At 35.1% G+C, this 27,550-nt stretch overlaps 1 protein-coding gene across 1 annotated transcript in view; it reads left to right on the top strand.

Annotated features, from left to right (window-relative positions):
- The window catches only part of LRRIQ1 (leucine rich repeats and IQ motif containing 1), a 106,059-nt gene that overhangs the window by 26,456 nt on the left and 52,053 nt on the right, over positions 1–27,550 (top strand). The window contains exons 12-16 of the mRNA XM_061454524.1: positions 142–318; positions 6,493–6,969; positions 9,383–9,521; positions 12,046–12,155; positions 18,178–18,188. Of these exons, the coding sequence (XP_061310508.1) occupies positions 142–318; positions 6,493–6,969; positions 9,383–9,521; positions 12,046–12,155; positions 18,178–18,188 (914 nt within the window). The remainder of the gene's footprint in view (positions 1–141; positions 319–6,492; positions 6,970–9,382; positions 9,522–12,045; positions 12,156–18,177; positions 18,189–27,550) is intronic.

Here is a 27,550-nt window from a genome sequence, read left to right as displayed (position 1 = left end):
TAGTATATGGAGTAATGACAAATATATATATGTACTTCAACTATCAATTTGTTCTGTTTTGTTATGTTTGTATCAATAAAATGGGAGGTTTAGCAATAGATGCTTTTTTGTACAAATGATTGTAACTTTTTCTTTTCTAAGGCCTTCCTTTTGTAAGGTCCTTCCTAGTTTACAGTTTCTTGATGGTGAAATCTTAAACTATAATACTTTACCTACAACTGAAAGGATCAAAAAATCAGAATCAAGTATTTTTATGGAACTTTGTCAACTTCAAATTGAAGAAAATGTTCTACTGAAAAAAAAGGCTGCTGAACTGAGGTATGTATGTGAATATAAATTACATCAAAAATATGTTTTCATGTATTGTTAGTGTAGTTCTTGGCATCTTACCAATTTTACTTATCTTTTTGCCTGGAAATGTTAAGAAAGAGATTAGAATCATGAACTCCAGTGCAAAGAGTATTTCAGACAGGCATTAAAATATTTAAGTTTGTTTGTTAATATGATTAACATAGTTAATATGATTAACGTAGTTTGGTTATTGGTGGGATATATGGTCCACTTTTTCCTGCATTTGTTTCCCGTGTCTTTATTATTCATGTTCTAAATGACTGAAAAAGGTTTGACCTCTTTTCTCTTAAAGTAGCGAACCGGATGTCTCTGTTTCTAAATCTTTGATTTTTGTCACATTTACTACCTTTACCATTATTACCATGATCAGTTGTCCAGTGACTTCAGCTTAGACATTGCAAGTGGTAATTTATCATTTATACCTATCTTTTCACCTCTTTACAATATCTAAGTAGCTCAAACTTCTCGTGTTTGTAGTCATCCTCCTATGTGGTAGAGAAAACTTTCTTATGTCTGAGATTTAGGACCTGTTTCTTCAGTATTATTTGAGGGAAAAATGCTAGTCTGTAATTAGGATGTGTCTTGTGAGAGAGCTGTAGTAAAATCTAAGGACCTAACTTTTCCATGTATGTCTGCAAGATCATCAGAATGTGAGGGAATGATGGTATTCACAAAGTTTAATGGTTTATTTAATGATGGTATGCATGAATGGACATTACAAAGGTAAGAAATTTGTTGGATAGTCAGGCTCAGACCATCCATTAACTATTAATAGTTAATGGAATGGCTCATGCTGCTTTATGGAAACTGACATGTCCGTCTGACATCTTTATCAAAGACTTAGAGCAGGAGGTAGAGTGCATGCTTAAATGTGCTTGCAGATGACAGCAGTTTGGAAGAAACAGTTTACATGCCTGAGGGCAGGGCTGTTGTTCAGAAGAACCTAGGCAAGCTGGAGAGGTAGGCCAGCAGGATCCTTGTAAATTCAACATGGACAAATGCAAAGTTCTTTCTTTACCTTGAAAGGAGTGACACTTTGGAACAGTACAGGCTGGGACTGACTGAGAAATGTCTCTGCTGAAAAGGATGTTTGGATCTGGGTAGATAAGAAACTGAATGTGAATCAGCAATGTGCCCTGGCACCAAGGAAAGTTAAGAACATCCTGGGTTGTATTCACAGAAGCATAGCCAGTAGGTTGAGGAAGGTTATTTCTTTTTCTTCAGCCCTTATTAGCTTGCAGCTGGAATACTGTGTTCCATATTTTGGGTCACCAGTACATAAAAGACATTGATAAACTGGAACCAGTTTGGTGCATTGCCCCTTGGATAAAGCTCTGAGCAATCTGGTCTGATCTCAGAGAAGCAGGAGGTTAGATTTGAGACCTCCTGAGATTCCTTCAACTGAGATTTTTTCTGATTCAGTGTAAGTTTTTCTTGAAAGAGCTTTCAGATGTTTGAAAAGAACAATAGTCAGAAGAAAGAATTATGTAAATGTCTCTTCTTTCCTGAATGTATGCTTTGGGGGAGGAGGTGGAGTGAGGGAGAGTTGTGGGGTTTTTAAGATTTTGAGAATTCATTCACAAGCTTAGAAATTGGTAACTGTGGCATGGTTGAAGCATCTTGTATAAAATCTAGTCTTAAAGTTAATTTCTTATGTGTTAAAGCCCACTATGTTTTATTTTGATTAAAAGTATGATTTATGGATGATTTGAAAACCGTTGAAAACTGCAGTTCATAAAGGGAACTCTAAACAACTTGTTTGTATATAAACCTTTACAGCATAGCTATTATATGTACATACTGCAATACTTCGACTGAATTAATGTGACGTTGCTAAAGAACAGGCCAACAATAGAGCAAACTTCTCTGTTTCACATCTTGCTAAGTTATGAGCCCCTGTAGGTGTGACCTCAAATATGTAAGCTGCCAAAAGTAATCACTGCTTGCTTCCCTAATCCATGTTTCATAAACCACTGCTGGCCAATTAAATTGTCTGTGCTGTTTCTGCCTGAAACTTCACTGTTCTTACCATGCTTGAGAATGAAACATATTGTAAAATTAAACTTCTCTATTCTAATAAATGCTTTCTGTCACATAATCTTTAGATGTCTAGTAGTAAGTCATTGTATAAAAAAATTATGCAATACCTTAGCTGCAGTAATTTGCTTTCAGTCATCAAATATGCAGATGTCTGGCTAGTGGAACTTAAAGTTTATAAATACTGTATGTATAATACAGTGAAAATGACAGGAATTTCATAAACGGTATTGCAGGGATAGAGTCTGTAAACAGTGCCCTCTTTCATGTGTTTGCAAGGGACTTTTGTAACCCACAAGTGAACATCAGTGATGATGCTTATAGAAGTTTTGCCAAAGACAAGTTAGATTTTACCACACTATTACGAACAAAAGCTCAGTTAAAATTGGAGTGTACTATTTATTAGAATTATGGAAATCACAGAAGAGCTGCAAAAGGAAAAACATGACATGAAGCAAAATTTTAATGGGTACACAAGCTAACACACGAAGGAGCAGAATATTATTTATGATTCAGCTACAGTGGCCAGGAAAATACTGCCATTGCTGACTAGACCAGGCTTGTTTGTCCTCTATCCATTTTGCCTCTGAGAGGTTTATTCTGCTACTTTTCCATATAAATTTCATTGTCTTAGTTGGACAAAAGGATGCTCTTGTAATCAGCTGACAGCAAGTAGGAAATTCTGTACAAAATGTGTCAGCTCAGTAAGCAAGCTTCCACAGTTACCTTAAAACTTTGTAAGTGGCAAAATTTTGGCTAATTTAAACTCCTAATTTAAAGGAGGAATTTCTTGTCCATTTCCATATCTGTTAAGTCAGCCTGTGCCTGGCTACTTACACTTTCTAGATGGTGTCAGTGGGGGTTTGCTCCTCCCCACCTTTATTTTTCCCTCCCCAAATACTGCATGTGAAGCTGAGCAGAATTTGGTCTATATTAATCAAGCCGACAGTGATGAACACTCTTGGTGGACTGGTTGTAGCAGTCATTAATAAATGCCTGTGTTGGATTTCCAGACAGATTAAGATCTGACTCAAATGCTTTTATCTTTACTCAAAGTCCTTGCAAAATCCTAGCACAAGTTGAGAGGTATCTTCTTGGTAAGAAAGCTGCAGGTAGCTTTGTGCTCTTAGCATTTGTTTGCAAAAGTAATGTCTTGGTCTTTAGGTATTATTGGGGCCACTATTCTAGCACATTTGTACATTGCTATGAAAGACACATCCCTTTGTCTTCTGACTTGTTAACCCTTTCCCCCACTGCAAAAGCAGTGCGTCTTTTGTGGCTGTGCTGGAATTTGAACCACTGAGTATGAGTGAATGTGCTGGTCAAAGCTGCAAGACCTAAAAATTTTACTATAGCAATACTGTATGGATACTGACACTTCTATCAGGATAATATCATTTCTTGTTTTGTCAAGATGCCAGTTTATGCTTAAAACCTTGGTTATAGCTTAACCAACAAGCAATTCCAGAAGAGTTATTGTGACCAGACCCCTTGACCTACTATGCCAAAAGAGATCTGAAAGGCAAACCACCAATTAGCATTAACTGAAAAGGAAATGGTGTGGTATCAAAAGTCTCAATACTGCAGTATTTTTTACTTTGTCTTCTCTCTTTCCTTACATGTGAGGGTTTTTTTGGTTTTTTTTCATTAAAGAAGTAAATCAGTTGTGCATATTTTCCATTATAGCAACTTCCTATCTGTGGTTTGAGTAAACAGTCTTCAGAAACGTCTCTAGTATCAAGAATGCAGTCCTTCTGAGACACTGAGAAAGCTGCAGTGCATTGATAGGATAACTGTACCCCAAGCCTATTGAACAGGGGTTTTTTTCCTCCAGAACTCTTTGAAATCCCTGTTCACCTAAGGGAACCACCAAGCTGACTGCTACCTAGCACTTGCGTCCTATCTTAATATTTGTTGTCTGTGTTTTGGAGCTTCACTTTTGCAGGGGAATCCCAAGTACAGTTACCAAGCCTCTTCATTGCTTATAGTTCTCTGAGATGTCACTGCAGCTTCCCTTGTAGTTTCTTGATACTGAGGCTGATCTGACTGCCTTAAAAGAAAGCCACTGGTATATGGGGAGCAGCCTAAAAATCCTGAGAAATCAGTACAGTTGTGGATTGCCAGGGAATGTGTCAGCTGGGAAACAGGGTGCATGCCCGCAGTGACAAGACTATTTTGCAACTGCTGCTTGGAAAAGCTGCTCAAAAGCAACCTTTGTGAAAAAAATAACACAGGATCCCCGGTGACCATACGGTTACTCCTCCCTGCCTGAATTTTCAATTGCCTTCAGCCTTCCCTTCCATTTCTGCTTCCCACATTCATAGCCACTGGAAGGGTGAAACAGCTGCTTGGGATGGCCCTGCATCTGTCAAAGGAGAGGATGTGCAAGTATCCTTTTCTGTTCACTGTTTTTTATTTAGCTCAATATATAATACATTCTGGTTTTTTTCCGGCAATATTTTAATCCTCAAATAAACAAATGAAAACAAACCAAATAAAGAAAAGGTGGAAATTAATTATATTATTTTTTCTTTTTCATTTTTTTTTTTTTTGCATTCTCACCATAGCATTTTTTGTAGAAATTTTGTAATGATGTACCAAATTTATATTTTGAAATACCTTAGCTAATTTAAAACATTAAACTAATGCTTTACATATTTCATGTTGAAGAAATTACTATTCTTACTGTGCAGTTGCAGACACCTAGAATTTATTAGATCCTTAAGTGAATGTATGCATTTGTTTAAATATTTTTTAAGAATTATCATATTTGTGGAATTAACAGGAATAGGATTAATATTGTGTAACAGGTAATCAAATGTACAGCTAATGCATAGTGAGTTGTGTAATTAGGCTGTGTGGATTTGACTTCCTATTTAGTCATTCATATTTTGTCCAGTAGCACTGAAGTTGCACTAGGAGAGGAAGGTGTGGAATGTTTTTTAGTCTTGTAAGGTCTGATTCTATATGTTCTTAAAAATATGAAAAAAATATTAGTTGAACTTCACTAGAGGAAATAGTTGTATAGGTTAAGAGTCTTTTTACAATAAAACCTTATAAAAGCTTCCCCTTTCAAGAATGATGAACAGGAAAGCAAATTGTTATTCAGACTCTAATCTTAGGACCTGATTTTCGAGATTCCTGAGAATTGATCTTATTTCTATTTTTTCTCTTGGATTGCTGACTTAGAATTGACTTTGTGGTCCTCTGAAAATAGTACCAGATTAAGATCTCTGCATGTATCTTTATTATCAAAGGAAAAATTTTCATTATTCTGAAGGTACCTTCTACCTAATACAAGGGACAAACACTGTCCTAATACAGTCTTATGAATCTGTAACAGTTTCTTCATATTTACTTTTATTCATTTTTGTAATTTAGATGGTGTAGCACAAAAAATTAATGAGATAGACTTTGTAGATCAATGCTGCTTCAGTCTAGTTCTTTCCTTACACTGATAAAAATGTCTATACCAAGAAGCTTTTTTTTTTTTTTTTTTTAAATTCTCTTTAGCATTGCGGTTTGTTGGTTTGAATCTAAGTTTGGGGTTTGTTGATGTAGTTCTAATCTAAAATGTAGAATTACTGTTATTTTTATATTAGCTGTCATAGTTTCCAGATAAAATTGGATTATTAAAGCTATCACAGCATGTGTAACAAAATTATCTCAAATCCTCTAAAATTTTCAGCTTCATATGCCTCTAGCCACATGTAAAATTAACAGTGAAATGCATGCCCTGGTGTCTGTTTCAAACAGACTGAAACCTTTAAAAAAAAAAAAAGTCAGAGTAAAATAAGCAATCTAATATATGAGTGTACTGTAAAAACTGCCAAAAAAAAGAAGTCAGATTAAAGCAAGCAATCTAATATATGAGTGTATTGTAAAAACTGCCAAAAAAAAAAAAAGAAAGAAAATGGGATTTATAAATACTGAAAATGGTTTTCAATCACAGTAATTATTGTTCACTGTAAGGATATGGAAACATATAAGGATACTTTAAAATACAAGTAGTTTAGAAAACAATAGAGGGAATATATTTTTAAAAAATCATTCTTACATTTTGAAACATGTAAAGATGTTTTTGTCTTTTTTTTTTTTTTTCAGAATTGCCTCTTCTATCAATTCAGCACAGGGACAATGCTGGTATTTTAATCAGTTGATAAAACTTAGCATTAAACATCGATATGCACATGAGTATGGTCAACTAAACATTACTGACAGAGATGGACCAGAAGCACTGCAAAATCATCTAAAGCAAACATCTACTGGCTGCCTACAGGAAAATAACCTCTTTATCATGGGTGCGACAGAAAATAAACAGGTCTTGTTGGATCCTTCCAAAAGATGGATTGCTACTGGCCATACTCAGGCCACATTCATTAACTCCTCCGTACCTGTGCACCGAAAGGAAAATAAAGAACATCAGAAAGTGAAGCAGACGAGCACTGAATCTTGTATTAATTACAGTGGGGAGAGCAAAGGCAACAATAACATGTCAGCCAAACTCATGTTGCAACAGTCAGTGATAGTAGTAAGTAATGTGGGAAAAGATCTTCAGCATTTTGAGAATGATACAGAAAGGTAAGAGAGATGTCAGACTGCTTTCAAATAGATTAACTGGATAGGCAATAGGAGTGAGGATTTCTTCTTTAAAACAGAGGCACAGAACTTGTAGTACATTAGAATTCCATATTAACAACAATCCTTTGTGGTATTCTGTCAGTTGATATATTAGAATATAGATATATATGTACTTAAGATAATTTTTAAATACTGTCTAACGAGAATTTGGAAACTTCCACTTGATCTCCTACTTTTTTCTTTTTTTTTTAATGATACATTTATGACACCAATTCAATGACATATTCAATATTAGAGATGAAAATGCTGGATGGTTTGTAGAAATGTTGGGTCAGTTTACAAAGTGTAAGGCTTTTTTTCTATACTGTTCATTCGACATTCAAGATTCATTTGTGTAGAGTTTACTGTCAGTATAGTTTAGAAGGCAAGAGGGAAAAGTTGCTTAGATCTACCATCCTACTCCCTTGACCTTAGGCCAATCTCCTGCTGTTGTGATGACTGAAGAGCTAACAGCCTGCCCTGCCCTTGGTACTCCTCCAACATGCTTCAACCTGCTTCTTAAAGGCAGGGGTGAGAGGCCAGTTCAACTTGTTCTGTGCCCCCAGATATTCTCCTGTATGAAACAGACTGGTTTATTATATCTTTAGAATCTGTTTGCTGCTGGTTAGTATGGTTCTGGATTTATGGCCAGGGAAAATAGAATCTGAAATTTTTGCTCTAAATGTACAAAAATTCAGTTATGGTTCCATAAGAACTCTGTTTCAAAAATACATGTTTTGAGAATGCTATGAAGAACAAGCATGAAAGGTATGCTTCTTCATGATGCTTAGACTTAGAAGTAGTGCTTAGTAGGTACTTAAGACAATAATGATTCATCATAACATTTATTATTCAGGAAGACAATTGAATTCATCATTGCCTCTCAGGAAGTTGAAAGTACAAGTACAATAGTAAAATAGTAAGAGTACAGTAGTCTATTGTGGAATATGTATGCTTCTGAAAAATCTTTTTGAAATAGCTCATTTAGAGTTTTTAGTTAATATTTTAAATGCATTCTGTTAGTCAGTTGTTGAACAGTTCTCTTCAATCATAGAGTCATAGAATGGTTAGGGTTGGAAAGGACCTTAAGATCATCTAGTTCTAAATCCCCTGCCATAGGCCAGGATGCCTCACCATGTTGCTCAAGGCTCTGTCCAACCTGGCCTTGAACACTGCCAGGCATGGAGCATTTTCCACTTCTTTGGGCAACCTGTTCCATTGCCCCACTGTGCCCTCACAGTAAAGAACTTCTTCCTTATATCTAACCTGAACTTACCCTGTTTAAATTTGAACCTGTTACCCCTTATCCTACTGCTACAGTCCCTGATGAAGAGCCCCTGTCTGGCATCCTTGTAGGCCCCTTTCACATCTTGGAAGGCTGCTATGAGGTCTTCATGCAGCCTTCAATGCAGGATGCAAACCGCTGGGTGGTTGTTTTTTAACTCAGCTACTGCTTTTTATAGATGCAAAGCTTATAAATAAATCATGTTTGGGGTTGGCAAAATTAATAAACATATTTTAAAATTCTGGCTTAACCCCTGAAGTGTGCTTTTGTTTTCTGAAAAGTACACCTCTGTGTGCATACTGTAGATGCACTACACAGGGAAAGTAACATGTAAAGACTGGAGGAAATTTACATTTCATTTCTTAAACCTACTGTCCAAATGAAATGAGAATTTTGTGGACAAAAGGATTCCAAGTCATAATGCAGAGCTGCCATTAAGCTTTTCCTCTATCAGTGCAAATTAATTGAACATATATTTATAAAGCTCAATCATTCAAATATAAATATAGTAAGATATTTGTATGTAATAAATAGAACAAATATAAATAGCATGTAATCATTGCTGAGCAATTTAAGAAATGTACACATATAAGCAGTGGTCAGTAGTGTTAAAGTGAATGGTATAAGTAGGCAAAGAATGAGATTGAACTTTCTGTTTTTCCTGTTTACTCTATTGGAGATATTTGTCTCATGCAGTTTTCAGCATTTAGCTCTCTTTAGTTTTGTTTGTTTTTTTTTTCCTTTTGGACAGTGGACATAAGTGGACCCCTTCAATAGTTTATTCTGTCATTGTTAAACCCCTTCATTTTAGGAGATTCTTCCTCTCCAGTGAATATACAGGGAACAGAGCCTAGTGGGAATTAGTCCACTTGGATATTTGGATTTCCAAAGCTATGTGATGTGAATATCCTCCAGTGTTTCTGAATGTACATGTCACATCTGCATTGTACTTTCTCAACGGTCTAATAGCAGTGCCTTCCATTTGTCTCAACGCATAGTACTGTGCTTTATGGTTATAATTGACAGCTATAATAATCCAGTGTACTGTTGAGGCTATGTCATTCATAAAAGTATTTATATCTCTGTAAGGCTACATATGGCAGCATCAGTGATCCAGTCTTTTTGGCGGCAGTACCATGCCAGGAGGAAAACCGACTGCATAAAACCAGAGAATCATCACTTTATCGAGTCTTTGAGACAGAAGCATCAAGCTGCCACACTAATCCAGGTTGGGTTATGGTATTGGCTTTACTTTATAAATTTCATAAGAAAAAAAACCTTACTAGTTTTGTGTACTTCTCATCTTCTATTTTTGTTTAAGATTTTATTAGTGAAAGATGAATAGTTTCATAATTAAACATTTATCATCAGCTTAATATTTCTAAAAGAGAGCCTTCTCTACAAAAAGTTTAATAGAAGCATAAAAATGTTTTCACTTTTTCACTATTTCCCTGAATTAGTTTTGCTTGATTTAATTCTCATATTATGCTTAAGACATACTGTGCCCATGTTCTTACTGGGGCATGTCTATGCTATTAAACTAACAGATGCTCCGTAACTGGTACATCATTTATGATAGCCATACAACTAACTATTCTTCCCATCTCTTCTATTTTATTAATCTATCACTTTCCCTCTCTCCCCATCTTCAGAACCCAGGATTGCCCTGTCCATAGTGACACTGGGAACAGACCATGGCATAGGCTGTCCTATGGTACATACTGAGCTAAGAGTTAAACAGAATGGATTACTATGTGCAAGAATTGAAGTCCATGCCTTGACTCTGTTTAGTTTGCTAACCAGTTTACTTACCTGCAGAGTTCATGGGGTTCATAGGGTTTTCTGCGTTTTTAAACAAACAGACCCTGTATTGATTCCAGATTTCAAGTTATCTTAAAAGGATTCTATATTGTAAGTCTTCTATAAAAATGTCAACAGTGCCAAAGTGATTTAGGTTTCTAAGTTCTATTTTCAAACTGAAAATCCAAGTAACTCATTAGTATCTATGCAACAAATTGGCAGTAGCAAAATGTTTAGTAAATGTGCATACTAAGAAACAGGATGAGTACAGAATCATATTACAGCAGTCAGTTATCTGGGAAGTTGAGCTAAAATTTTTCTCTGGAATATAATGCTTAGCTAGTATATTATTTGATCTCCATAAACTTTATAAACTTTTAAACTTAGTTATATATTTGACTTATATTACATATTAAAGTGAAGTTTCGCAAATTCATATAGTGATTAAAATGTCCTTTCATTTGTTTCAGACCTCAGAATTCCATGTTAGTATGAAAATAGTCTTTCACTATTTATCTTCTGTGTATTTCATGTTTTTTAAAATCTCTTTATATCTATTCTTATGTTTGTTCATTTGTAAATAAAAGTTTAGTCCATTTATTCTCTTTATGTTACTCTGTACTTTTTATCTTTTTGTCTCTCTATGAACCTTTACCTCATTCTATTATAACCTTTTTTAAAGTGACTAGAACTGAATTCCATGGGAAGATATATCATGAATTTGTTCTCTAAGGCAGTTTTCATCTTCTTTCTTAAAAACTAATATATAATTTTTATTTTTGATCGTGAATGAGCACTGACGTGTTGCTTTCATAGATCTTTGTTAACAGCTGCCTTACAGTTTATCCTTCTGCATATACTATTAGGATTCCTTTTCTCCTTTGCATTTGTAAAAACTGATCATATTTGTTGTATTAAATATATTTTTTCATGTGATCACTCAGTAACCTAAGGATATCTTATCAGAATAGTTATGAAGATCTGTAGGAAAATAGGAACAATTAAATTGTAAGAAAGCAATTTTAATACATTTAATCTTTTTTTTTATAATAATCAGGAATTGTGTGTCTAAAACCAGTAGCATTTTCGATATCCTATGCAGTTAGACAATAGTTTCCTAAAAATTAATAAACTAAACATTAAGACAGAATATAAGATTTAACCTTCCTATTTTTAGTGCCTTCATTGCAAAGCTATTAAATGTGGACTACACTACATCTTTCAGCAAAGTGAAATTTTTTTACATGGTGCTTTAAATGCTTAGGGTGTCTTGAACTTCAATGGTGTTGGAGGAAAATTGCAGTCCTGTATTTAATTTTCTTAATTTCATCTATGTAATTTTGATCTCTGAAGTGTTTTCCTGGATCTGATTCTAAAGCTTGGCATGTGTTCCTCACACCCTTCCTCTTTTTCTATCAGTTAATTCCTAATGTGCTCCTTTTTCTTAGATATGATTATGCCTACTGGTAATATTTTTTTTAAGTAAAGATCTTAGTTAAGAAAGAGTAACTGACCTAGGTCAACTGCATGAAATGTCTTTAAGAACTGCTACTTGTAAACTGTGAGACATTTAGTACAAGTGTATTTTTATTCTCAGAAATTTGAAAGTTGACACTCAACTTTTTCTTATGTAGCCTTTCCTTTCAGTTTATAATAGTCCCTGAAGGAATTGTCAAATAATTAATTAGTTGACCCAGGTTTGTAGTTGAGGGAGTTGCAGGATTCCTTTCTGCTTACTTGTGGAGAGCCTCTTGAGTACTCTAAGCTTTAGACATATGCTGGCATTTAATTTGTCTTGTAGTTTTAAATGTCACATAAAGTTCAAAAAACAGATCATTGCGCTATTAGACCAAGGCCCAAGATGTTTTATCTTCCTAATGGGATAACACAGAGAATCTGGATTTGGGGTTGATCTATGGCTTTGTATAACATGCTTTAAATTTTTTGTTTAGGCATTTTGGAAGGGTTTTCTTTTGCGAAAGAAACTGGCCAGTGCTCTTGCAGCTGTTAAAAGCAATGAAGTAGAGGATGACTATGAAGAAATAAATGTGGATGATTTCATGTTTTCTGAAGTAAGCACAATCATTACCATAAAAAAATTATGTAAAAAATAAACATTATTATTATTAAGCAATTGTGTAGCTGTTGGAAATAATAGACCATGAATGGACTACCAGAGCTAGAATTAACGTTTTGGATGTCCAGAAATAAAGAAGCATTTGTTATATATAGCTCATTTAGATGTATTTGTCATGGATTAATTGCTTCTTGCTCTTCAAGATGCCCTGGTAGTTGCCTTGCTGTTAATGTCACACCTACCATTGAATCCCATAGATTTCTACACTTAAAGGACAATCATGAGAATAAGGAAACAGCTACTTTTGTTCTAAAATGTTTAGCTTTTTAGTATTTTAGTAACAGATTATAATGTCAACAAAATTTGAGTATGTATTTTGTTCATTTTCAGGATAGACTGAGAACAATAATATAGCTGAAAATATAGCTGAGTTTCAGTGTTGCGATATTCCAATGAAGGGAACACACACCCAAAACCAGAGGTTAATCAGGCTTACTAGCTCTTCTTTTGTCTTATGGGTATAGTACTAAAACGACTACGAGTCTGAATACAAAAGTAAATTACGAAGCAAAATATAGTTAAATTGGGAAAAAGAAATCCTCACACTTAGGTCTGTGATGCATAAAATCCAGACATCATTTCTAGTAATTTTCACAAATTAGAGAGTTAATAATGTTCTTTCAGTTTCAGAAGATTTTAACTGGCTCCGAAGTTTCCATTCTAAGAAATAAAAGCAGGCTCCAAAGGAACTGAGGAGTAGCATCACATCCAAAACTGAATTTATCAATAATTAAGTGAAAAAAAAGGTCTACAGGATCAATATTTTCATTCAGTAAGCAAGAAAAGAATCTTTAAACTAATTTTATCTTATATAACCTCAAAAGGCATAGTATAAAGGGGAAGTTCAAAACTCAGTAAGCATGGTAAGGCAGCTGTTGATGACTTACCTATGTATTTGTCTGGAACGCAGCTTTCTTTCACTGTTCGCATTTGTTGGTTGCCCTTTTTCTTTTTTTTTCTTTTTTTAATGGTTTCAGGTAAAGCAAAGAAAACTGATAACAATTTGGCCTTTTGAGACCTAAGAGGATATGACTGAGGGTTTTTTTCATGAGCCCTTGTCTCTGAATGTGCTTATTCAGCTGCCGCATCTTTGCAAGAGCAATTTATCAATATTACACTGAAGTTTTGCAAATGAGATTGATGTGATAGCCCTGCTACTGGCAGGATTAAATCCTGTTTATGATCACATGTTTGTATGGGTCATAGAGAGTTATGAAACCAAATATGTTGTTAGTTGAAACAGTAGAGTTTACAGTTGATCAGTCTTCAGTCATCTGAGTATCAGCCTTTTTTGCCACTTGTTGGGGTTTGTATGAAATTATTGTCACTGACTTGATGACTTGGAGTAGTTTTATTTTTCTCTTCTACCTTTCAGCAGCTATTTTAACACACTTTTCAGAATTACTGTCTTATTGTAAGACCATGCAAAATGTTTGAGGCAGGAGTCCCAGGAATAATTTGGTAGACAGGAAATGTGTTTGTGTAAACATAGAGATCTGGCTTAAATTTTAGGATTTTTTTTTATTTTGTTTTAATTTGGAATATATATACAAAAAAGAACAGTCTCATTAGTTGATGTTCTCTGATCCCTGGCTTCTTTCTAAAATAATAAAAAGCAGAAAGTTGAAGGATTTATTTCTTCACACAGGAAGGAAGTATCTGTTCGTATATTAAAGAAGGAAAATATCCTGGTTTGAATTATTCAGTCAGTAGGCCAGAGTCTTATATGCTGTAATTCAATTTAGTCATTCTTGTTTCACTCTGTTTGGCCCAAATAATCCTGTGATGTGTCTTGATATTTTTTTATTTTAATTACTAAACAAAAAACTATGTGGGCAGTTTTATTTCATCTGTCTCTCAGGAGGGCAGTCTCATTTGGGCAGGTGCTCCTGAGGCAGAGAGGCTTGCACTGTATCACCCTCTGGTGTTGCCACACAGCTCTTCCTGGTTTGCTTTTTTGTTGAGGTTTGGGTTGTGTTTTTTTCAAAATTGATATTGAGTTTATAAGGAAAGAAATAAAAAATAGGTCTAAGGAGCAATTCTCAGAGAAAGTGTTTAGGTTCAGATGATGACAGGAGACCCACGAGTTGACGTTTTAATTTGCACAGCTGGCTCAAATACTGAACTGGGGACTAATGTCAAAAAAGTTACTCGAGCCCTTAGCTTCTTGTGATGAAAAATGTAAGAACATCTGTTTTCTACAGAGCAGTGTATGTGATAAATTTACAATGTATATGCCCATGAAAGATATACTTTGTTCAGTGAGTGAGCATTTCAGTGTTCCAGATTGATGTCTGTAACTAGACTTATACCGTGCAATATTTGTCTTACCGTTTTTTATTTATTTTTTTTTTTCCCCAAGCATATATCTTGTCTGTACTAAAGAGTTTGATTGGGGGAAGTAATGTGGCTTAACTAAAATGGGGCTACACTCTCTTCTGTCTAGCCCAGACTAGCCATCCTCAGTACTAGGTTGCTTGGTGTTGGATTGCCTGGTTCCATGCATCTTTAGCTGTTTCGTTCTCTGCAGCTGGGCAATACGAAATCACATGGACTTTCTCCTTCTGCAGAAATATGCAGCAGAAGCCTTGAACAGTCTATACTGCTTATTCCCTCCTTTCTGTCCTCAGTGTTTCTTTCTGTCCTCAGTGTTTCTTTCTGTCCTCAGTGTTTCTTTCTGTCCTCAGTGTTTCTTTCTGTCCCCAGTGTTTCACAGCTGAAGCAAAGCCAAAATATATCAGTGCCTATCTGTTGTGTTTCAAACAAGTATGTAGGGAGGAGTATATATTGCTGGGTCTAAGAGATCCCATATGCTAGGGTGTGAAAGAAGAGAAAAATATCCAGACACCATTTTGCACTGCAGAATTCAGTTTGGATAGTTCCTCTTTTTACTTCATTTATGCTCGATGAACAGTGGTATATTTTAGCAGAAGTTTGGCACCACATCATGTGAAAAATGAATTGCATGTGATTGACCTGGAGGAAAGGCCTTTATCTTGTTCATATTAGCAGGATTAGTAATCTTTTTACCTGAACGATTACTGGTATCTTGTTGTAGTCACATCGTACCTTGCCAAAGACATTCAGAAGCAATTGATGGCAGTAGTGTTTTATGTCTGTTGTATTGTGCAAACAGGCTATACGAGATGACATGAAAGATCTGGCCAACATATGTCTCAGAAAGTATGAGTCTGGTATTTAGTGATATTTTCATGTCTTTCATGTGGACTTTGGAGAATTCCACCTTATATGCTCCAGAAGGCTGATCTTAAGGCAGCCTTTCATCAGCAGTCCATCCATGTAGCAAATGATCTACAAGGCGGAGCTCACTTCACCTCTGGTGGACAAAATCTGACAACATATTTGCTTGACACAGTTCTTACTTTCTGTACTGTGTAACCATCAGCATTGTTATTTTCTCAATGTGAATATGGTAAAAGCCAAATACAAAATGGCTGAACTTGCCAGTGTGACAGAAAGCTGAACCATTTAAATATGATCAGTTTTAAGACAATTTTTTACTCAGAACACTACTTGAATAATTTTTTTCCTACACTGAGTCAGCATATGGACATATGTCTTATTCTCATCAAGGTAAGTACCAGTAATTGTGGTTACATAGCACAGAATGTAAATACTGTTTTTCTCAAAACATCATTTTTTTTGAATTTGGTTTTAAATCAGGGCTATCTAGTCATACTTTTCAAAAGAGAACGTAACTTTGTAAATTGCAACCAAGCTAAAAAGAAAACTGTCACTGTTCATCAAAGGGAGCAAGTTAGTTTTCCTGAGACGTCCTGCTTCTGAGCTGTATTATGTAGAATTTTAAAATCCCAATCTTTTTGAAATTATAGACCAGGAGTTTCCTTCACATTTCCTTCACATTTTACATATCCAAACTCAGATGCATAACCATTCCTTTTTTTTTGTTTTTTTTGCTTGCCTTCCATGCAGTTCTCTGTGTTGTTTTCTGGAGGTTCTTTTGTTTTGTTTTTTGGAGGGAGTGCAGGGGGAAGAGGGGAGGAGAGAGAAGAAAAACTATGTTATATATGCTAACTCTTGAAAAGTAAACAGCAATTAGAACAACAATTTCTTTACACCTCATTTTAGTGTTCTTATCACATGTCAAAACTAGACACATGCATATACAAATATAATCCTTTGTAATGTGGTTTGTCTCAGGCCTTGAGCTTGTGACTGTGGGCTTGTGACAGTGTCAGGGTCCAACTGGAGACTCAGCTTCTCATACCAATCTTTGAGACAATGGACAGCAGGGTCTGATTTCAGATCAATCTTTTACAGACAGTTTTCTGTCTGTTTTCTGGCTAGTGCCAGGAAATAAGTGTAGCCTATGGATTAGAATACCTCCATAATATTTCTTGTATCTTGACACACTTACACATGTCTAGCTCTTGTAATTGCTTATAAATGTCAGATCAGTATCCAGCCTTTCTGTATGGTATATTGTAGAGATTATGATCCTTTTTTCAGCAAAGTTATGACAAAGTTACAATGTTGTAGAAAAGCAAAAAAGTGTATGATGAAATTTGGTTAGATCCATCCTCTTTAAAAAGGAGGGGAAAAACTCTCTCCTAAGTAACATGTTTGAAGAACAATCTTCTCAGTAATTGTGTATCAATAATGTCCTAGCATGATCATGCTTCTTCAGCTGCTATGTTAAGGAATTGCATGCCATTCTCAGTCTGTGGCATCATCAGATACGTAAAGACCCTTTTTTACCTCTTTCAGCAATGAGGCTTATTTAAAAAGCTGAAATCTTGTTTTCTAGTTATGATAGATATCCTGGGCTTGGAAGTAGATTGCTGCAGTCAGTATCTGATAAACACAAACACAGCTATTAGGAGTTGTGGCTGTTGCTAGCACTCCAGCTTTACAGCTCATGCAGAATGTGTTCTGACTGCTTTCTGACCTTCCACCTTGAGATCTCAGTTCTAAGTCCACTAATGATGCGTGACACTAAAGATATTTAGCCAAATGGCATAGTATTTTTCTAAATTATATTTAGCATGTATGACATATCAAAGTATAGTGATGTAATTAATTGTACTTCCTAGTCTTATTCCTCTAAAGACAAAGTAAAGCATTGGAATTGAATAAATAGGCCAAGCAATGGAAAAAATATACAAAAGTACAAAAGTCTTAGTTCTGTGGAGTTTTAGACTCATTACTGTAGCCTCAAAGGAAAAGCCATTCTAAGCCAAATGCCTCATCGTAAATGGAAGTAATAAGAGAGCCATCAGTTCTTCTCAGTGAGTACGTTTGCATCTGGAATCTCTTAAAAGCTGAGCCTAAGGATCACAAATCACTGAATATATCTTCTCTAAGTTCTTTAATTTTTTGCGTAATGTTAAAACTGGCATTTTAGTGTTGATGTAGATTGTGTTATAGATCTAGTTAAATGTTTGATTTTTACCATGTCCACATACCTTGATTTCCACTGAAAAAAAATATTTTTCAGTAATGTCTATTTAAAAATTTCAGGAGCTATCCTAACTGACTTGTTTGTGCTCTGTGAGAAGAGACCATTGATACAGTCAATACTGTAATTGAGTAAAATAGCAGTACTTTTGGAGGAACCAAAGAGGAAAGTGAGATCTCGGCTTCCTTTCTCCTCCACAGTTAAATCTATACATGTCTTATTGCCTGGAGCTTGAAGTCATTTTAGTTTAGAACGTAGCAGCTGTTATCCAACCGCAGCACAGCTTAACTCACCTGAACATATACAAGTACCATGGAACAGATGGGAGGCATCCAAGAGGATTGATCAAGCTGAGTGATGTAATTTTGAGGCCAGTCTCTATCATCTTTGAGAGATCATGACAACTAGAGGAGGTTACTGGTGACTGAAAAAGGGCAGACATCACACCCATCTTCAAGGACAAGAAGAAAGATTCAAAGAACTACAGGCCAATCAACCTTACCTCAGTTCCTGGGAAGGTTGTGGAGGAAATCCTCTCAGAAGCCATTGCTAAACCCGTGAAAGAAGGTGATTGAGAGCAGCCAATATGGGTTTACCAAGGGCTGATTATTGCTTTCTATCACAAGGGGACTGGTACTATGAATAAGGTGAGGGCAGTGCATATTGAATGCCTTTATTTTAGTGAGGCCATTGTTGACAGTCTCATGCAGTCTTATTCTCAAAATTTGTTGAGGTATGGGCAGGACAAGAGGGTGGTAAATTAACTGGACTGCCAGTCTCAAATAGTTGTGTTCTGTGGTGCAAAATCCAACTTGAGGACAGTAATTAATGGATGGAAGGGGTACCAAAGTAGTTAATATTTGAATTAGTAACCGGTATGATGGAATCTCATGTAGAATGCAATCTCAGCAAGTGTGCAGATAATACTAAACTGGGAGCAGCGGTCAGTATGCTGTAGAACCAGGATGTTCAGAGAGCCTGCACAGACTAGATAAACAGGTTGACCTCATGAAGTTCAGCAAAAGCAGCTGCAAAGTCCAACATACGGACTAGAGTCACCCCATGCACCACTGTTTGCTAGGACTGACTGTCTAGGAACCAGTACCTCAGAAAAGGATGTAGGACCCTAATGGACTTTCTTTGCCATGCAATTCTTGAGTTTCTAATAGTGGCAATACAGAAGGGAAAAAAAAAACCACAACGCAACAACAACCCATACCCTGTAATGCAATCTGAATTTAGCTAAAATCTATTTAACTTTATGTCTAGTTTGTCCTTGAATGGAGTGGGCTAAGGTATCCTAAATGCTAAATACTGTTAAAATCATCATCTGGTTAATAATAGGAAAACATCCCAAAGAATCAGCTGCTAAAGTTCTTGAATTTCCCAGAAAGTAGCAGTGTAGGCTCCAAAAGAGTAAGTTGTTAAGATTACAGTTATGAATCAACAAATTTCAACTTGCAGCTTCATTTGTGCATAATTTATTTCAAATAAAAAAAATTATTGCTAGGAGCATATAAGGAGGACTGTATAAGTGAAGCTGAGCGATAATTAATACATATCTTCTTTACAGTTAAGTGAGTTTAGTGTAATTAGAGATTTTTGATCATCAGTTTAAAAAAAAATATGCTTACAACTGAGTCCTTTGCTCTTTATCTTCCAAATACTTTTTCGATATTATTTGTGAAATAAGGACTTTTAAACAAAAAGGGAACATTGTCTTGAAATTGAGTCAAATATCTCATGTGACAAGAACTTTGAAACATATTAAACGTTAGATGACTATAAACTTGAGACTAGTCTATTTTTAATACCCTGTGCTTCTGGCTGACTTCCCTTTGACGATAAATGCAAGCTGAAGTACAACTTTCTTTTCTATTGTCTTTTTAGTATTGATTTCCCAAACTTGATGGAACATTTCAGATTATATTCCTTTGAAATTCTATATTCTTTGAATGTACAGTATTTAAGGGGTGAGGATGAGTGGTCCCTTGGCTGTTTAGTTTGCTGCGGTTTTTGATTCATTGCCCCTGAAAGTTTTGTTTGTTTGTTTTCACAGAGGTACAAGAACTTGGGAAAAGGCTTCTAGGGACATACCAGCTAAAGTCTGTATAATGTGGCAGAGTCAGAGAGGGAAAGACCTGAATATTCTTGTCATTTTAATGTGGAAAGACTGCATCTGGGGTCTGAGAGCCTTTTTGAGGGGTGGTCTGAATTCAGTGCTAGGAGCCTGATGTTTATTGAAGTGGGTGGGGATATACATCTCAAAAGTTTTTTTGAAGCATACATTTCTTATGCATACTTGAGCCATGTCTAACCTCTGAAGCTGAGGTTACCATTTACCCATCTGTATTGTTTATTCTTGTATGAAAAAAAAAAAAAAGATGTTGGACCCAGAGCTTGGTTTTAACACTTGTCAGGCTTAAGACAAAAATGCGTTTCTAGAAAAGTTTGGGTCACGTAGGTCAGGAATGACTGACATGAAGTACAATAAGTTTCAGACTTTTAGAAAGTTAATTATGTATGTACATAATCAACCTTTTTTGCAAATGAAAATTTTGTGTCCCTAAAATATTAATTATTTATTTACTTTTATATATTCTGAAATAAATTCTTTCCATAATTTTAGTTATACATATCTAGAGAAATCACATAGTTACATATATATATATTAACATTGCATATCCTAATAATATATTAGGATTTGAGAGAACAGTTAGATTCCTGCATCTAAAATATTTTGGAGACATTCATTTGTATAAGACATTCCTGAATAAAATTTTCTTGAATGTTTTTCTTAACAGAATGTTACAATTTTTCCAGTAATTGTCAATACATACTCTTATAAATGGACATCTACACAACTACATCTGTTCTCTAATTTTCCTACAAGAATGTACTCTAGTAATGAACCAGCTTTTTTAAGTTTATAAAATCTCTTGGGGTCAACTAATCATTGCAATGTTTCTCTGGAAATCAGATGATACTTGCTACTTTTTTTGGCTTGAAACTTTGTTTGGTTTTAGAAGTCATAAGAATGCAGCCATGCCCAGCTTTCTTTCCTAATTCTCTTGTCTTATATAAAGACAGGGTTGAAAAAGAAGCATCGCCAAAGGTTAAAATAACCTTTATTAGGGTGCTAACCTATTTATCTTCACCACATAAAATATGTGAAAAATCACGAAAGACAAACCCAGAGAAAGAGACTATTTTTTTCTACTGCTTGCTGTTCAGAGATCCGTTTTCTATAAAATATATATTACTACACTAATTAAAAGGAAGTCTGCAGGTTTTTTTATAAATTTATTCAAGTCAACATATTTACATATAGTTTTAAAATGGCAGAACTTAGAATGAAGTTTTGTGGTGTTGGAAATGGAATAATAATTAAACTAATAGATGATTCATTTAAGAATGTTTATATTTGATGCTATATTAGCTTTGGAAGTCTTTTAGAAAGCCTGGGTCTGAACTGATATTCAACTTCCTAACACTGAGCTAAGCTTTACAGATGAACTTGAGTAACTCGGAAAAACTACCACATAGAGCAATATGCTTCTTAAGAAGACTGGGTGAAATAAAAAGCTAAATACACATATGTTCAGATCTTTAATTTCAAAGGAAGTTTTCAATCACAGCCTGTCACCAGTATATAAATGAGCACAGAAAAACGATGTGGTCCTTCTGTATCAGCTACAGGAGATAAAAATTTGTGATTTCTTAAGAAGTAAGTTTCTCAAAACTTACTTATGCTTTTAGAGAGGACATTTCTAGCAAAGAATACTTGGGCCTTGACAAAATGAAGTTTTGTTTTAAAAGAAATTAAAGATGTTGTCCTGGAGTAGATGATATTTGAATTAAATACTCCACAGAATGAAATATGTTTGCTAGGAACCAGGAGAGAAAGTTACAGTTTTCTGCTAGATGAAAGACAGTATAGTATGGCTGGTACGGCTGGTTGTAATAGACCCTTTTCTGTTGTGAGCATAACCTTCAGGATATGATTTTTCTGCCTGACCACTCCCCCTGCCAGTCTGATCAATTATTAAACTACAGAATATTTCACAGTAGGAAAAACAGTTCTGTATGTGGCATGTATTGCCCAAAAAGAAATTTTGCCAGCTTATTTGAAATAGTCATAGAATGCTAATGAATGTTCTGCCTTGGATTAAAATACCATCTTCCACTTATCTTTTTGTTTTAACTTTTTGATTTATTTTCTTGGAGTAAACTAGATTTTAACTGCACTATTGAAATATACTCACTAAAAATTAGGAAAGTAGAAATCAAGGATATCGCCACACTGAAGAACTTTTTTGTATTCTATAAAGTAGTGGAAAAGTCCTTCAAATTTGTTTCTTTTGTCTTATTACATATTCTTATTAAAAAATAGTATCATAGAATCATAGAATAGTTTGTGTTGGAACGGTCTTTCAAAGGTCATCTAGTCCAACCCTCCTTGCAATGAGCAGGAACTTCTTGATCAGATTGCCCAGGTACACATCCAGACTGGCCTTGAATGTCCCCAGGGATGACACATCTACCACTTCTATGGGCAAAAAATATGCATGTAGATACTTTGTAAAACCTGGTGGAAAAAGAGCCTTTCTAACTGAAAATGACACTAATGGCCTGCCTCACTGAGGGGAGAAGTTCAGAGAAACAAGTTAGACAAAACCAGGCAGGTGAACTGAAGGGTGAATCTTCTTTTTTTAAAGAAAAGAATTCCACACACATTTTTTGTGAAATTGCAATGTGGCTTTTTTTTTTTTTTTTATAAAATACCCCTTTTTTCCCCTCCCATTCCTTCTACTCTATTGTAGTGTTCAGGAGCAGTCATGAACCATAGAATCATAAAAAGGACCTTAAGATTATCTAGTTCCAACCCCCCTGCCATGGGCAGGGACACCTCACACTAAACCATGCCTCCCAAGGCTCTGTCCACCCTGGCCTTGAACACCACCAGGGATGGAGCATTCACAACTTTGTTGGGTAACCCATTCCAGTGCCTCACCACCCTTACAGTAAAGAACTTCTTCCTTATGTCCAATCTGAACTTTCCCTGTTTAAGTTTGAACCCATTACCCCTTGTCCTATCGCTACAGTCCCTAATGAAGAGTCCCTCTCCAGCATCCTTGTAGGCCCCCTTCAGATACTGGAAGGCTGCTATGAGGTCTCCCCACAGCCTTCTCTTCTCCAGGCTGAACAGCCCCAGCTTTCTCAGCCTCTCTTCACACAGCAGGTGCTCCAGTCCCCTGATCATCCTCGTGGCCCTCCTCTGGACTTGTTTCAATAGTTCCATGTCCTTTTTTTTGTTGAGGACACCAGAACTGCACACAATACTCCAGGTGAGGTCTCACGGGAGCAGAGGGGCAGAATCACCTCCTTTGACCTGCTGGTCATGCTCCTTTTGATGCAGCCCAGGATATGGTTAGTTTTCTGGGCTGCAAGCGCACCCTGCTGGCTCATGTTCATTTTCTCATCGACCAACGACCCTAAGTCCTTCTGTGCAGGGTTGCTCTGAATCTCTTCTCTGCCCAACCTGTAGCTGCGCTGGTCTTCCTTTTCAGCCTGCATTGTTAATGTCTTCTTGCATCCTCTGCTTCTAACCATAGCACAGTTTTGGGGATTGGTTTGGTTTTTATTATACTTTTGCGATCCTCCTTGATCTAACAGAAATGAAAGGCAGTATGTGGTAACATTATGCACAGTTTGGACAGTTACTTGTCAAAGTGCTTCAAAGCTGAGTGTAGGTTTGACACTGTGTTCTGTGAGCTATTTTTTGTTCATGGTTTAATAGGACTCAGAACAGTCCAAGCTACACATATAGTCATTATAAAAGATTATGTAACTCCAGAACTAATCCAGAGCATATAAAATATGCCTAGAATTAGATTATGTAAATAATATTTGCACTAAAACTCTCCTTTTCAATAGCTCATTCAATCCCAGTTGAAGTTAGTAGAACCATTGTCGCTGACTTTAATAGTTGTAGGATTTGATTCTGTTTCTGAGACCACAGGATTTTAATGTTTGATTGTAAATAGTGATTGCAGTCTGCAAAAGAAGGGATAGAAATTTTTTAGAAATGAAGGAATAACAACATGAAAAAGGTTTTATATATAATGTGCCATGAAAAGAAAAAAAGTCCGTAACCTCCAGAGTTCATGATGAGCTGAAGTATTAGAGGGAAAATAACCCTGTAGGGTTAGATTCTCAAAAGGTTAAAAAAATGCATTGTGAATCAGGATAAATAGGTTTTGATCCTGATGGATAAATGGAAATAGCTAATACCATGAAAGTTTTAATAATAAAATTCAGAAAAAAAAAACCAAACCCAAAAATATTTGCACCTTCTTGTTGTTGAAGAATGATATCGAGGATAATTGCATTGTATTTAATAATGAATTTGGGGGTCTGTATTCTTTTTAGTCTTGGAAGTGTTTTATTTGTATCATGAGCAGGAGCTAAATCAAAACAAACACAAAGTCTGCCACAAAAAAAAAAAAAGGAAAATTAAAGAAACGTTAGAATAATTTGTCAAGTATTAAAAATGTGTTTCAAATCATAAGTTAGAGTGAATTTATTTCTGTGAAGTTTTAAGAAACATTTATAACGGTCTATGTATGTTTTGTGTACCTGTAAAAGTTGCAACTTTTAAAAAGTAATGAATACAGTCTGATTTGAAACAAACACTGTAAACAAAGTATGGAGGATACAAAAGTTTGAGAGATCTTCAGATGAATTAATGTGTTTTAAATCAACTGTATGAGATTTATACATATGTGTGAAACTACATATATACCTCAATATTTAAGAAATTGGTTCCTTAACTTGGCTTTAGAAACAAATGTATGCTTGTAACGGTTTATGTAGACCATATAATCAAGCACTATAATTTTATTTGCTTTGTAATTCATCTCAGATTGTTGGTTTGTTGTTGTTTTGGGTTGTTTTTTTCATGGACAATATCAGTAGAAATGGATGTAGGTTTTAGCCTTAAGTATTGGTAATTCTGTCATAAACTATGCATTAGTTTTAATTTAGGACTGTATTTATGGGGGAAAATATGGACAAAAGTTTCTTGAACATAGCACTGTCAAAATCTCTAGGGATAAACATAGTGGAAGAGCATATATTTGAAAATCAATTATGTGTTTATTTTTGTTGGCCAAAGCAAATGTCAGTTTTGTATGTTTTTTATAATATGCTACACATTCATAGGAGTGTGAAACGTGCTTGATGATACATCAGTTATCTTTTTTTCTTGTCTTGCATATTTATACCTTTGAAAAGTAATTTTAGATTTTCACTGAAATTTATTTTTAAGATTTAGAACGCTGATAGACATTTTACAGGCCATGAAAGAAATAGAAACACTGTGAAGAGTATTAAATTAATAAATGGTGAACACTGGGGTAAGAAAATACTTGTGAGAAGAGTTTCAACCTAAAGGTTGAGAGCAAAGAACTTTAATTGGGTCATGGTACAACTATAAAGCAGGAGGATTCAGTCAGTTATTCTTGCTGCTTAAGTTATTTTTGTTCCAAAAAATTGTCTACAATTTTGGAGTGGTAGTTTTCATGTTTCATGATTTTGTTGATTTCTATCACAAACAGTTTCATCAGAGAAGTAGAAATTCAAGTAGCTAGGATGCAGGCTGCACCTAAAATTTGACATTAGAACATGGATCACATTCACTCCTTATGTAAGACATCTAAGTAGCCAGATAATTGACAAGTCATTGTACACACAAAAAAAAATTAGATTATTTGACATTTAAATTGTACAAGAAGTGGAAATCTACCCCCTCCCAGCTGTATTGATTCTCTTGCAATTAAAGGAGGAAAAAAATACTTCAGAAATTTGCCACTTTCATAAACCTTTATATACCAGCAAAGTTGAAGACACAGCTTTTGCGAAAAACTGAGTTGACCTATGACTGGGTTGCAAACCCACACTTAGAAAATTAGTGAAAAACTCTCATCTGAAAAGCCAGAAATATGATTTCTGCAGTGCATTTGAAGAGTAAATTCAAGGAGGACAAGGAGAACTAATATCTGATTTCACTGACAGTTTTTGGTCAGATTTTCTCCTTTTTCTCCTAGTTATTTTGCATTTTGACCATTCTGCCCACAGACCCCAGGCAATTACAAGATTTGAATATATCATATCTTTGTCTCTGTTGAGATATGAACATATCAGTCTTCTGTGTCTGAATTGTACTAGTTTCACAACTTTAAATGATCACCTTATGTTTTGATTTACTACAGTCTGCTTCTGGAATAGATTTTACCTGTGTTTTTGGGGGTTGTTTTTTTTCCTTTTCTTAATGAAAATTGTTTGAATCAGCCACTTAGTTGTCATTATTGGCATAAGACTAATCACTGAGAAGATATGGGTTAGTGGGTTGCAGGTAAATGTACTAGTTAAAGAATGTGATACATTTTATTTGTTGCATGCCTCTACAGTTTATTTACATACATTTCTTAACATATACAACCACCTGAGAGAGGAGGTGTGGTAAAAAGGGTAATGTTATATGTTTATCATTAATTAAAATGTTAGGAAGGGGAAGAGTCATAAAGGGACATTATCTGTTAATCATGAGAGCATAGAGTTTATCCAGATTTATTAAATGAAAGAATGAAAACCAAAACATACAAAAGAATAGAGAGTTCAGAAACAAGGAAACGAAGGTGTAAGAATAAATCCCTTTTAAGATATGAAAATAAAGTCAAAATTTATTGAAAATTTATTTTGAACAGTTAGGTTTGAATGGAAGGTGAAGAATAATACTGGTTAATCATTACCTCATAATAAAAAAGAGTGGTCTTAGAGTTACCGAATTATGTGACCACTACCTGAAGTAACCTTTTCAAATAGCCGGAATATGATCCTTTTGTCTCTCAGAATTTCAAAGGGTTTGGAAGACCTTCTTCACCAGTCTAAGGCTATGCAAAGTCCTGTTTACACAAACTAAACAGTAAGGTATCTGAAGTAAAGATAATTTCACAGGGTCAGAAATCATGCAATCTGGAATACTCTATGAATGGGAGAAACACAGTTCACTTTTATAAATTAGACATTTTCAAAAGAATGAACCCCAGGCTCTTTGCTGCCGAAGTAAGAACAGACTGAATGACTGAGCCCTGTGTAAGTGAAGCCAAATTCTTCAGCAGTATTTACTTACTGTGTAGGAGTAATTTATTTCTCTCACTTATCAGAATACAGTGAAAGAACAGATGGTCAAAAAAACCTCAAGGACTTATAAGAAAAATAAGTCGTATGCAGGTTGAGTTTGAAACAAAATCTAAATTTTGCTTTTATGAAAGAAAACTGAATTCTGCCTTGAAGTGCTAGAGACACAAGTTAGCACCTAATCTTGTCACCCTTCTTCATTCCAAGCTATTATTTTAGTTCACAAATTATTCCATAACATCAAAAATAAAATTGATTAATTGAAGGAATAAGTACATATAGCATTCACCTTTTTTAACACCAGGTTTCAATGAAAACTGTTCACTGATTCAACTCAACAAAAACAGGTTTGACAGGATCAGGCGCTTACATCTGGATATAAAATACTAGTCAAAAACAGTGAGCAAAGCTGTTCATGTTCTTTAGACCTTTAAATACCTTAGGTCTGTATTTATTCAGCCTTTGTATGGGAGTCGTTTTGAATAACTTGGGTTTATTAACAATATTGGGATAAAATTATAAGAATTTGAGAAAGAGAGGGTGCATATTTTCTAAAAAATGGAATATTCCCCCCCCCCCCCAAAAAAAAAAAAACGCAGCTCACAAATACTATTAATCTGATTTTTTAAAAATAAAGTACAATACAGATCTCCAAAGGTGTTTTAAGTGTGATTGCTCT

The sequence above is a fragment of the Pezoporus flaviventris genome, unplaced genomic scaffold, assembly GCF_033815535.1.
Source record: "Pezoporus flaviventris isolate CSIRO_AGI_PZ_B2104156 unplaced genomic scaffold, CSIRO_AGI_Pfla_v1 ptg000016l, whole genome shotgun sequence".
NCBI lineage: Eukaryota > Metazoa > Chordata > Aves > Psittaciformes > Psittacidae > Pezoporus > Pezoporus flaviventris.
The sequence above is the reverse complement of the archived record's forward strand: the minus strand, read 5'-3'. Positions and strand labels throughout refer to the sequence as shown.